The sequence below is a fragment of the Martes martes genome, assembly GCF_963455335.1.
Source record: "Martes martes genome assembly, chromosome: 8".
In the NCBI taxonomy this organism is placed as follows: Eukaryota; Metazoa; Chordata; class Mammalia; order Carnivora; family Mustelidae; genus Martes; species Martes martes.
This window is the reverse complement of record NC_137895.1, coordinates 88,171,290-88,182,889: the sequence shown is the minus strand read 5'-3', so window position 1 is coordinate 88,182,889 and position 11,600 is coordinate 88,171,290. Positions and strand designations below refer to the sequence as shown.

At 50.0% G+C, this 11,600-nt stretch overlaps 2 protein-coding genes across 2 annotated transcripts; both read right to left on the bottom strand.

Annotated features, from left to right (window-relative positions):
* Nucleotides 1–62: 62 nt before the first annotated feature.
* On the bottom strand, nt 63–7,383 carry MYG1 (MYG1 exonuclease). The gene is made up of 7 exons (XM_080812369.1): nt 7,118–7,383; nt 6,860–6,972; nt 3,208–3,367; nt 1,177–1,329; nt 911–1,033; nt 626–807; nt 63–482 (listed from the first exon to the last, which is right to left on the bottom strand). Exons 1-7 carry the CDS (start codon nt 7,337–7,339, stop codon nt 284–286), a joined length of 1,152 nt encoding a protein of 383 aa, XP_080668495.1. The 5' UTR covers nt 7,340–7,383; the 3' UTR covers nt 63–283.
* A 232-nt stretch (nt 7,384–7,615) lies between these two features.
* On the bottom strand, nt 7,616–11,036 carry PFDN5 (prefoldin subunit 5). Its single transcript, XM_080812370.1, has 6 exons — nt 10,887–11,036; nt 10,580–10,682; nt 10,260–10,291; nt 9,245–9,319; nt 9,022–9,127; nt 7,616–7,821 (listed from the first exon to the last, which is right to left on the bottom strand). Exons 1-6 carry the CDS (start codon nt 10,956–10,958, stop codon nt 7,745–7,747), a joined length of 465 nt encoding a protein of 154 aa, XP_080668496.1. The 5' UTR covers nt 10,959–11,036; the 3' UTR covers nt 7,616–7,744.
* Between the last annotated feature and the right edge of the window lie 564 nt (nt 11,037–11,600).

The following is an 11,600-nucleotide window of genomic DNA, read 5'->3' as shown; positions in this document are numbered from 1 at the left end:
TACAAGACTTTCTCCAGGGAGTTGCACTAGGGTCTAGTGAAGAAAAAAAAGGCATGGACTTTGGGTTAAGATAGGGCTGTTACTTTTTATGAATTTGGGCAACTTATCTGACCCTAGGAACTGGGTGGTTTTCAGGTGATTTGGAAAGCAAAGCTGAGAAAATACCTACCATAGGCTTTGGCATATAATGGACATTTCACTTTCACCAAGTTTCAGCAAGTTCCCAGAATGGTGCAGGACAATAATGGGGTGAAGACTTGATCAGTACGAGATAGAGGATGTTTTATTGGTCTAGGGAATTTGTGGGAGGTTTAGGTGCTGGGCGCTGGGCCATGGTGGCCCGAGCCATGCTCAAGGCACCGTCTCGGGTGTGGTGCCCACCAATGAAGCCGCTGGTGTGGACAAAGATGCAGCCAGGAATCCCACTGACCTGGTCCAGGGCCTCATCCCGAAGACCCCGCCATGGCTCTGGCAGGGGCAGCCTACGAGTGAACAGAAAGAGGAAGCTGCTGGGAGCAAATGGAGGTCTTGAGGAGCAGAGCACAGAAGGGGCCAAGGTTAGTGACCCCCTCTGATAGGGCTGAAACAGGCCTGAAGATCTGAGGGTGGTTCTCTAGGGCCTTACCGGCTCTGGAATGAATGGCGCTCCTTGGGCACACACTGTACCCGCCATTGTCCGGCCTGGTCAGTGTAGATAACAAAGGCGATGGTGCCCGGTGGGGACAGCCCAGATTCCAGGTGGTAGAGGTGCTCCTTCCAGGGGCATCCACCTTTTGCCAGTTCTACTATCTCCCCACTTGGGTCCACCTGGAAGGGAAGCAGGGCTGGGAGATGTGCGGTGGAAGCAGGAGCCCCTGCTGACCAGCAGTCCCTAAACGATGAACCACAGTGCCTCCTCTGAGGCCTGTACCTGGAATCGCCGGGCCAGGGCCTCTTCCACCAAGGCCCGGGCTGGCAGCCAGCTGTGTTGGTAAAAGTCTAGTCTCTGCAGAAACTCCTCACAGACTAGGTCCATGGCGCGCTTGAACCCGGCCTGGGAATCGAGGGAATGGTGGGAATCAGAACCATGGTACTGGCCCCAACTTGACTTTACTAGGATTGGAGGAGGCAACCACTCTCATTTCCTCCCCCGATGTGCTTACACGCCTCACGGTCTTCCTTGGGGGCTCTCCTTACCTCAGTGTCTTGGTCAGGCTGGTTCCAGGTCGGATTAAGTCGAGCAACCCGGGCGCTCAGTGTGGTAGTCAGCACATACCTGGGTTCTCCCTCTTCCCACTGCGAGATCCCATTGTCCACCGCATCCACCTCCTCCACGAAGTTCTCATACATCTAGGGCAGCAGCAGGAGTAAATGATCTTGAGGATTCCATTTACATCAAGGTTTACGGATTTCACTCATTTAATCTCCACAAGAGCCCTGTGAGGGTTTTCTAACATTCACTGGGTGAAGAAAGGTGGAACCAGGGAGCTCAGCGGCTTCAGGTTGCATCTGATCATGCTGGGGCAGGAATTCAGATCACCTGACTTCTAACCCAGCGCCCCTTCTGCTACTGCACAAAGCCTGAGTCAAGGCCAGCAGTGTGTGAGGTGGGGTTTTGGACTTCAGAACAAGGAAGTCCTCAAGTTCATGAGGGCCTCTGGGAGTGGATCCCAGAGTTGAGAGAGGGTAAATTTCCAGGTGGGCTGGGCAGGCTATTCAGTGTCCTGGTAAATGAGGTACTCAAGGGTCTGGCCAAACACAGGAGGTGGGGAGAGTGAGTGCTAGATGAGACATCAGAGCTGGGATGTGGTCCCAGAGAAGCCCATGATGTGCCCTGTGGTGGGAACAGGTGCTTCATCTCCTGAGGCCACAGGAAGGGTAGGACAGTGCCTCGAGAGTCTGGGGGCAGGGACACCCGGGTAGTTCTGTCAGTTGTGCATCTGCCTTTGGCTCAGGTCATCAGGGTCCTGGGATCCCTGATTCATTGGGCTCCCTGCTCAGCGGCGAGCCTGCCTCTCTCTCTGACAAATTAAATCTTGAAAAGACTAGGGGCAGAACCAGTATGGTATAATATCAATGCTTACAGCAAAACTGCTCTGCACATAGGTTTACAACATCAACACATCTGTGGTATGCAGCGGAATGCTCCTCTCGGGGAGAGCTGAAAAAGAAACTCCTTTATGCTCAGCCTCTCTTGGTGTGGACCCCAACCTGGTGTTCAACTGAAACTCGGTATAATTTACTTCAGTTGCTTAGAAGCCCCTCAGCAGGGGGCAAGGGTGGCTCAGTCCACCCTTTAAGTGGGTTAGGTGCCTGCCTTCGGCTCAGGTCATGCCTGAGATTGAGACTTGCACTGGCGTCCCTGCTCAGTGGGGAGTCTGCTTCTCCCTCTTCCTCTGCTGCTCCCCCCACTCATGTCCTCTCTCTCTAAAAAAATGAAAATCTAAAAAAAAAAAAAAAAAAAAGGAAGCCCCTCGGGAGATGGGGAAATGGATCCAGGCAGTCTAAAAACAGTATTCCAAACGCTCCAATTCAACCATTCGTATTCTGTCACTTCTTTGGATCATACTAATGCCATGTCACAGGGGCAGAAAATAGGCAAACTAAGACAGAACCGAACTCAGTGGCTTCTGCAAAAACCAGAGTTGACGGAACCTGAAGCTTGGCTGGTGAACATCACAGGTGCAGGGTCAGGTAGGTGTCCTGAGTCCCTGACCTGACAGGTGTACCACAGCCACTAGCCCCATTCCTTCCCTAGCAGGAGTGTGCTGAGCTGCTCACAGGGGATGCTGGTGGAACCTGAGGATATTTTCATAATCCAACCTGTCCCAGCTGATCTTCCCAATTCATGTGTCCCAGATATGCTTCCCTCTACCTTCAGGCACCCAGAACCTCTAAGCTATGTGTTTTCCCACACAAGCAGCCTCCTCTATTACCACGTTGCTCAACAATCGTTTTTTATGCATGTCAGGTCAAGGAAAGGACCAGGAAACTCTACTCTATAGTTTTCAAAGCCCTTCCCTGAACCTCACCCACTTCTCACAACTACCCTGGGATAGAGGTGAGAGAGATCAGCCATCCCCTGTGAGAAGATGAGCCCGACCGAGGGAGAAGGTGCTGGGCCAGCAATGGGCCAGGAGTCCCGACCTGAGGCCCAGTCCTGCGTTAAGTTCCATTCCCAGGTGGTAGAGATGCACTTATGGGTCATCTCTGTCCCTGGGTTCCCACCTTGTCATAGATGGTGCCCACCATGCTGTCCTCTTCGCTGGTGCCCAGCAACTGGGCCAGCAGCTTGTGCCCGAAGTGCAGATAGATGAGTCCCGCACTGCTCAGCTTGGTCTGCCACGGCTTCCCAGGAGAGAGGGAGCTCATGGTCTCTGTGAAAGATCTGAGGAGCATAGGGAGGTAGGGCTGAGGCAGAGCTGCCCCAGTTAGCCCACAGCATGTGTGTGTACATGCAGGCACGAGGGAGTGGAGGCTGGAGAACACTCAGGAGTTGGGAGGAGGGTGCCCAGCTGTGGGACTTCAGCTTTTCCTTGGGGTTCAACATGGACCTCAGATTGGAGTCTCTGTTCATGCTTTTATTTGACAATGGTTAATTCAGTGCTTACTACGTGCCAGGCTTTCTGTTTTAGACATTAGGGATGAAAAAAAAACCCTAAGACGGGGCACCTGGGTGGCTCAGTTGGTTAAGTGTCTGCCTTCGGCTCAGGTCATGATCCCAGGGTCCTGGGATAGAGCCCCGCATTGGGCTCCCTGCTCAGTGGGGAGTCTGCTTCTCCCCACTCCCTCTGCCTGCTGCTCCCCTCTGCTTGTGCTATCAAATAAATAAATAAATAATCTTTTTTTTTTAAGATTTTATTTATTTATTTATTTTTTTTATTTTTTAAATCTTTTTTTTTTAATTTTTTTTTTAAAAAGATTTTATTTATTTATTTGTCAGAGAGACAAGGCAGACAGAGAGGCAGGCAGAGGCAGAGGGAGAAGCAGGCTCCCTGCCGAGCAAGGAGCCCGATGTGGGACTCGATCCCAGGACGCTGGGATCATGACCCAAGCCGAAGGCAGCCGCTTAACCAACTGAGCCACCCAGGCGTCCCAGATTTTATTTATTTATTTGACAGAGAGAGATCACAAGTAGGCAGAGAGGCAGGCAGAGAGAGAGAGAGAGAGAGAAAGAAGGAAGTAGGCTCCCTGCTGAGCAGAGAGCCCGATGTGGGGCTCGGTCCCCGAACCTTGGAATCATGGCCCAAGTTGAAGGCAGAGGCTTTACCCCACTGAGCCACCCAGGCACCCCTAAATAAATAAAAAAATCTTAAAAACCAAACCAAACCCTAAGACAAAGGCCCTGCCTTCAAGTTCATCTACTATAGGTAGACAAGCCCACAACCAACCAAGCAAATGCTCTAGCTAGGTTATAAACAAAAGAAAGGGGGGCAGGAGGGAGGAGACACTTCAGGTCATTCCTAAAAGATGGATTAGGTGTTTGCCAGCCAGACAAAAGGTCAACGACAAAAGGCATTCCCGGTAGATGGAACAACATCTCTCTTTTTTTTTTTTTTTTTTTAAAGCTTTTGTGTTTTTTTTTTTTTTTTTAAAAGATTTTATTTATTTATTTGTCAGAGAGAGAGAGAGAGGGAGAGAGAGTGAGCGAGCATAGGCAGAGGGAGAAGCAGGCTCCCTGCCAAGCAAGGAGCCCGATGCGGGACTCGATCCCAGGATGATGGGATCATGACCTGAGCCGAAGGCAGCTGCTTAACCAACTGAGCCACCCAGGCGTCCCTGGAACAACATCTCTTAAACTGGCTAAAAGGTCTCTACATGAAACTGCAAGAAAGGCAACTTGAGAAGCAGCAAAAAAATAAAGCTAGAAGGGTAAGCAAGGGCCAGATCATGGCAGGCCTCGTCCACCATAGTTTGGAGTTTGGACTTTATCTGTAGGTAGTGGGAGCCACTGAGAGATTTCCAGCAGACAAGTTCATGTGAGAGCACTGTGCCAGCCAGCATGCAGAACAAATGCAAGGTGCAGTGGTGCAGGGGAGAGAGGAAAGTAGAAATCTGAATTCACAGTGGCACAGAGAGCAGGAAAAGGGTATGACAGTTCTTAGGGAAGAAGAAACTAAAGTTGTAATTTCTAAATACCAGTCTATCAGAATTAGCTAGAGAGCTTATTTTTTGCTTTGGTGTTATTACGTACTGAGTAGATACAAGAAATATTTATAAAATGCTCACAAGATATAAAGACTAATACATAGTAAGCCCCCAGAAAAAGGTTAAAAGAAGCTAAACTAAATTGTTGATGGAAAAGACATACGTAATAACTACACAGTAGGACGGGTATGAGAACACAGAATTAAGGATACTGCTTATTTCTGCGGAGACGGAACCGGGATAGGGAAGAAGTGCTTGCGTACAACACAAAAGTAATAGTACTGTTCTAGTCAGAGGTTGGGAGATTGGCCTAGGGGTGTTTGTTACACGTTTCATATTCCAAAAGTGTTAAATACATTATGTATCAAATACTGCACAGTTCAAAAAATGTATATAAAATCATCAGGAAAAAGGAATCAGTCAATATAGTTAAGTGCCACAAAGTGGTCCGTTAATGTGAGACCCTCCGCCAGCCATCTGACTTTGGTGCTGCGGTCACCGGAGCCCTTTCCACGAGCATTTCCAGTGGAGAGAATGGGAGAGGACCAGCTGGATGAATGAATGGAATGAACTGGGGGGGATGTGGAATCAGGGTCAGCTCTGTTTTTGAAGAAAGGCTGAGAAGGGAGAGTAAGATATGAGGCTATAAATACCAGGAGGGTTCCCCCACGGTATCATTTAAGAACATCACATGTACACTTAAGAAAAAGAGAAAGGTAAGAAAGTACTTAAGAAGAATTAAAATAAAACATCTTCATACTCTCTAAGAGATCACCACTTTAATCAGCGTGGGGTGTATGAGGGAGGGTTTTGTTATTCATCCCTTAGATTTCCAAGCAGAAACAATGGGAAGATGGGTGGTGGAAGCGGCTGGGTGGGTCAGTGGGTTGTGTCAGCCTTCGGCTCCCAGGATCGAGCTCGCTGAGCAGGGAGCCTGCTTCTCCCTCTCCTACTACTCAAGCTCTTTCTCTCTCTCTCAAATAAATACATAAGATCAGAAAGAAAAGAAAGAAAAGCAAACACTGGGGGGAGAACGGTGGTATGAACCCCCAGAGGAGACAGTAATAGACCTCAAAAGGGGTGAACAGAAGGGAACAATGTTTCCTGAACTGGAGGGAGGAAGCTGAGGATGCTTGGGAATGGCAATCTGAGGATGTGCACGCAGGAAAGCCTCGTTCCTTTCAAGAGGAGGTTGCAGGGTCACTTACTGAGGGAGTTTGATGTGGCAGGGGCCTGAGGGGAGAGGAAGAGGACTGAAATGGTACCGTGGATAATGGGCCACCCTTGGAAAAGAAAGATTTCCCAACCTAGCAGTATAAATGAAGTAGAAGACCACGTACATCTGAGTGGTCACCAAGCACCGTCGCCATGTGAGCCCAGCAGTCTGAAGTGGGGCAGCAAGGGCACATGAAAGGACTAATCTGAGCTGGGGTACTAACTGGGGTGAGGACAATGCTAGTGGGAGAAAAGCCTGACTGAGCCAAGGAAGGCGCGTGGCCAGCAGGGAGGCTTGTGAGGACCGCCTGGAAGCCAGGGAGGCCCAAGGCCAGGTGGATGGACGCAAAGCAGGGGGAGAGCTGGCAGGCTGCAGTCCCATGGGACTCAGGACTTGGCTTTCAAGGAGGCGGCGGGTCCCCTTCTCGGGCACGGACCTCTGCAGTGGATGGCTGCCTTGGAGCACAGAGGACAGTTGAAGTCAAAGGAGCTAAAGAAATGCTATATGGAAACTCACCTCTGGTGATGGTCATACCGGTGTCTCTGAGGATCGTATTCGCCACCCACATCCACCACAATGTCACAAGAAGCCAGTTTTTCGGGGTCCCGGGTCCGCACAATCTCTGCATCCTGTAGGGCACACAGGAGATGAGGGGGCGGCCAGGGTCATGCTGACAGAGAATGAGTGTTAGGTTTCCAGGGGAGTGTGTACGGAGGGGTGCTTGGGTGCGGCCCCCCAGGGCCCCGGGGTCAGTTTCCCTGGACCGGATCGTACCCTGTACTCGGGCAGGAGGCGCAGCAATGCGCACGCCAGGGCCTCATCGCAGTGGAAGGTGCCGTTGTGCGTTCCGATTCGGGGTGGCGCCATGAGGCTGCCGCGGGGTCTCTTGGATGGCGGGACGGACTCCAGGCTGACCGTCGCACCCGGCCAGGCCCGCGGGGGTGGCGGCGGCCGCAGCAGCAGAGGTAGAAGAACGCGCGGGAAGCGGCGGCCCATGCAGCCTCCCAGGTTGGGTGAGGGAGGTGGGTCGTGACCCGGAAGAGGAAGCGCCCGCACAGCTTCACTTCCGTCGGGTGGCCGTTCCCACGGCAACCGGCCCGCGGAGGAGAGCGCTCTGCAGGCTTGCTCCAGCTCCTCCAAAGGCCCAGAGTGGAGCCTCCAGGATAAGCAAGGCATCACCCCTACTGAGCAGGCTCGGCGGAGGGGCACAGCATCTCCACCACCACCCTCCCACTTCACCAGTCCTTTGCTTAATGCAAGAAAAGACCAACATTCTGCCCAGCTGGCACATTTATTAGCATGAAACACGAGACCGGTCTCTTCCCGGGCCCCAGGAAGCCACGCCCACAAAGTCCCAAGCTCCTGAAGCAGGGTCCCTCTGCCCATTTCTGAAACAAGCTCTCAGGCCTTGGCAGTAGCCTGAGTTGCCCCCAGGGCTGTGAGCTGCTGAATCTTCTGGCTCATCATCTCCATGACAGCTGTGGGAAAAAAGAAGAGTCAGATCCTGGTCTGGAGCTTGGGGGAGAACCCAGAGTTTAGGAAATATGAGAAAACATTTAAAGACAGGTAGACAACCAAGGACAGTTAATAAAACTTTTAACACAATGGGGGCGCCTGGGTGGTGTAGTCGGTTGAGCGTGGGGCTCGGTTTAGGCACAGGATGGTCGTGATCTCAGAGTCTTGAGATGGGCCCCCACCTTGGGCTCCCCGTTCTGCACGGAGTTCTGCATGGAGTAGCTTGTGATTCTCTTTTCCTCTGCCCCTCCCCCCACCCTGCTCATGCACTCTCACTCTGAAAGAATTAAAAGACAAAACAAAACCAGAACTTTTAACACTGATCCACTGTGGGACACACTCACATGCACACACAGGAAGTGTATGTCATGAAATATGATAGTGTGAAAGTGTCAGGAAATATGATAACCACTGAGACATAAAAATGAACAAAATACAGTATTAAATCTGTCAAACATAACTGTGGATAGATTTTTGCCTTCAGAACAGTGATCTCAATCCTGACTGTGTAACAGAAAGGCCTGGGGAGGTTTTTTGTTTTTGTTTTTTTTCCTAAAGATTTTATTTATTTGACAGAGATCACAAGTAGGCAGAGAGGTAGGCGGGGTGGGGGGTAGTGGGGGGTGGGCAGCGGGGCTCGATCCCAGGACCCTGGGATCATGACCTGAGCTGAAGGCACAGGCCCAACCCACTAAGCCACCCAGGCGCCCTTACCTGGGGAGTTTTTAAAAAAACACTGACCCCCTGGAATTTCCCCACCCCCATCCCCAGGTTGATTTAATTGGTTTGGATTGGACCCAGGCTTCCTTTTTAAACTTGCTGGGTTATTCTCATGTGTAGCCAGGGCCGCAATGACTAGTACTTAGCGTTGTATTTCTTTCCTCTGTGTTCATTTACATATATCATCTCCCCCATTCCATCCCCATTAGATAGGACACCCCAAGAACAAAGATTATTTCCATCCTCTAAATTTCTCAAGCACCCAACCCAGCAATCTACAAATACTGGGTATGTAATGCACAGAATCTAGAGAATCCATCTAGACACCACAGAGAAACACATGATCTTAATCTAGCAAAGAGGACACCCTCAGTTGATACTGGACTCCATGTTCTTTATCATGGAGGTAGAAAGGGTGAAGAGGAGCCCTAGGCCAACCTTACCCTGTTTCATGGCATGCTTCTCCTGCAGAGCTGGCTGGATTTTCTCCATTTGCTTGGTAAGGAAGTCTATCTTTCTCTTGAAAAAGTCCTTGGCATCCTCAGCTGTCTGCAAAGTCAGAGGTAAATGAAGGGCTAAGAGGAGACCCTATGCTGCACTCTAGGTCTTCCCCTAAACTTCCTTTCCCTGCTCAGATGGGCATCCATGTGGTTACTTTCCACTCACCTTTTCTACATAGTAGCCTGTTCCCACATCGATGAGTACATGTTCCACATCATGTAGCTTCCCAGGGACATACATCTGAGAAGCAAGGATTAAGGGAAAACTAGCCCAGCAGGAGTGTCATGATTCCCTGTCAGCTAGCCTGCTTGGCTTTTTTTTCTAAAAACCTACAACCCACAAGGACTGAAGAATCTGGAGGCCTTTGAACCATACCTGTACACTATAAATGAGAAGGGACAGAGAAGTTGGTTCCTTATGGAGACAATGGCATATGCCAGAATACTCTCTTGCTCTGATCTCATCTCCCATCCTCCAAGCAGTTCTTACAGTTTTTCCCACTAGCCCCTCTGGAAGGACTAGATACAATAATATTTTCCCACTGCTGTAGAGTAGTAAAAGTGAAAACTTGGCTTCACTTTCCATCAACATCCCCAATCATGAAATCACTAGCTAATTCCTGATGAATTTAATGCCCACTATTTGGCCAACCCCTACTACACTACTTCTGTATTTCTTCTTCAGCCTGTCAGTTCTCAGACTACAGCTTACAGATGCCCTATGGCCATAACTTATTCAAGTGAAACATTGAACAGGTAGCCAAAATCCAGGCTTCTTGATAACAATAGTTTAGAAAGAAGTATCACAGTTAAACCAAAACTGAGGATTCATAAACAGAGCCCCCCTGTTTCTATATCTTACTATTCTTCCATCATTTAGGTCTTCTAAGTTATTAGTAAAAGTCTAAACCCACCTGTTTTGTCTTTGTATTAGAGAATATTCCCAAACCTCCAAGGGAAATAATCACACCTCAATTCTACATATGGCTTCGTGCTCACAAGGCATTAGCTGCATGTTGGCCCCAGACAGGGAGAGGTACAAAGAGTATATAATAGTATTCTCAGAATCATGGGGACACTCTGTAGTAATCAAAAGTAATCCCATCCTTTTTTTTTCCCCCCAGGAAAGGGGTGAGAGAGAAAAGGAGAGAGCAGAGTAGCAGTTTCTGTGGAAAGGATACAGAACTCGTCAGTGGGACGAGTAATTCTTTCCCTGTGAAAGCAATTAAGACAAACATCTGGGGAAGGTTAAGACGTTAAAGGGAGTTCCAATATGGCAGAGATAGTAAGAGAGATCTTAAGAACGGAAACGGGACAACAGCAGAGGAATGTCCTGTACATTTCAACTCTAGATAGACAACATGAAAGGGCTCATGTAGCGGTAGACAATATGTAAAGGGTTGGTTTCTCATCTCAGATAAGGGTAATTGGATTAGAAGTCTGGACGAGAGTAGCCGGCTCACCACATCCCCCAGGTTGCCTTCACGCGCCTACCCCATACCCTCGTTGTTCTTGTTCAGCACGTTCAGACAGTCCTTGGCTTCCACATACTTGGTCTGTACCACCTTGAGCTGGGCAATGGACGTGGACAGGAACTCCACCTCCTACAGAGGACGGGAAATAGGGTCAGTGTTGGGGTTGGAGAGAGAGGGAGGCACTGCCGGGGAGGGGGCCGGTGCTGGGATGGGATGGGAGTTTCGGAGGGGAGGGGAAGCCTCCCAAAGAGGGCAGGAATGGGAGGCGAGGGAGGACGCGTGGGCGGGAGACATGTGAGGCGGGAATGGGGTATCTCTGCCGCCCGTCCCCACCTGGTCCAGCTGGTTCTTGAGCATTTCTAGCTGCGGCAGGTTCAGCTCGCTGATGTTAACCGACTGCGCCATGTTGGGAAGGAAGACTAACGGAGCGGAAGCTGGCTCGACGAGCAACGCTCTAGCCGCCCTCTGCGCATCTCAATGGCTGAGCCAGGAGGTCTCGCTGCGCCGGACGTCTCTATGGTTCCCCCGCCCGGGAAGGGAAGGAAGGGCTGGAGATTTTGGGAGACTTACATTGTTTTGGCGAAAGCGGCACGTTATTTTTACAAAACCTCCCACACCTACCATAGTCAAATTGGAGCAAACAGGACTCCTACCCTCAGGGAGCTTAAAAATCTTAGAAATACCCAGTTCATAACCGCAATATTGCAAAAGTGATGTATGCTACCCTGTGTGGTGGTATAGTCCTAATGAACCACAGGCAAGGAAAAAGCCTGTGAAATGCACGGGTCCGTAGCATCGTGAACTTGGTGCTTTGGGCTCACACAGTGGAAAAGTCTGGTGGTGGAGAGAACGATAAGGAGTCACGTTATCAGGCAACAAGTACGGCACAAGGCTTATTAATCAAAACTGTTTCACCGTGTTAGATGTGAGGGATAACATGAGAGGGTAAGATAATGTGCTTCCAAGGAATTTAACAGTCTGGTTGGGAAGAGAAAAACCATACATAAACAACAGAATCTGCTGCTAAAGTTCACGACCCTGCGGAGT

Bases quoted from the DNA above. Each gene is read 5' to 3' on its own strand.
- MYG1 (XM_080812369.1), bottom strand. From the start codon at position 7,339: ATGGGCCGCCGCTTCCCGCGCGTTCTTCTACCTCTGCTGCTGCGGCCG. The intron at 3,368-6,859 runs GTGAGTTTCCAT...TATGCTCCTCAG, and splicing joins CGGTATGACCATCACCAGAG to ATCTTTCACAGAGACCATGA. The intron at 1,034-1,176 runs GTAAGGAGAGCC...CTCGATTCCCAG, and splicing joins AGCCTGACCAAGACACTGAG to GCCGGGTTCAAGCGCGCCAT.
- PFDN5 (XM_080812370.1), bottom strand. From the start codon at position 10,958: ATGGCGCAGTCGGTTAACATCAGCGAGCTGAACCTGCCGCAGCTAGAA. The intron at 9,128-9,244 runs GTGAGTGGAAAG...CTGACTTTGCAG, and splicing joins CAGGCTACTATGTAGAAAAG to ACAGCTGAGGATGCCAAGGA. The intron at 7,822-9,021 runs GTAAGGTTGGCC...TTTTTCCCACAG, and splicing joins GAAGCATGCCATGAAACAGG to CTGTCATGGAGATGATGAGC.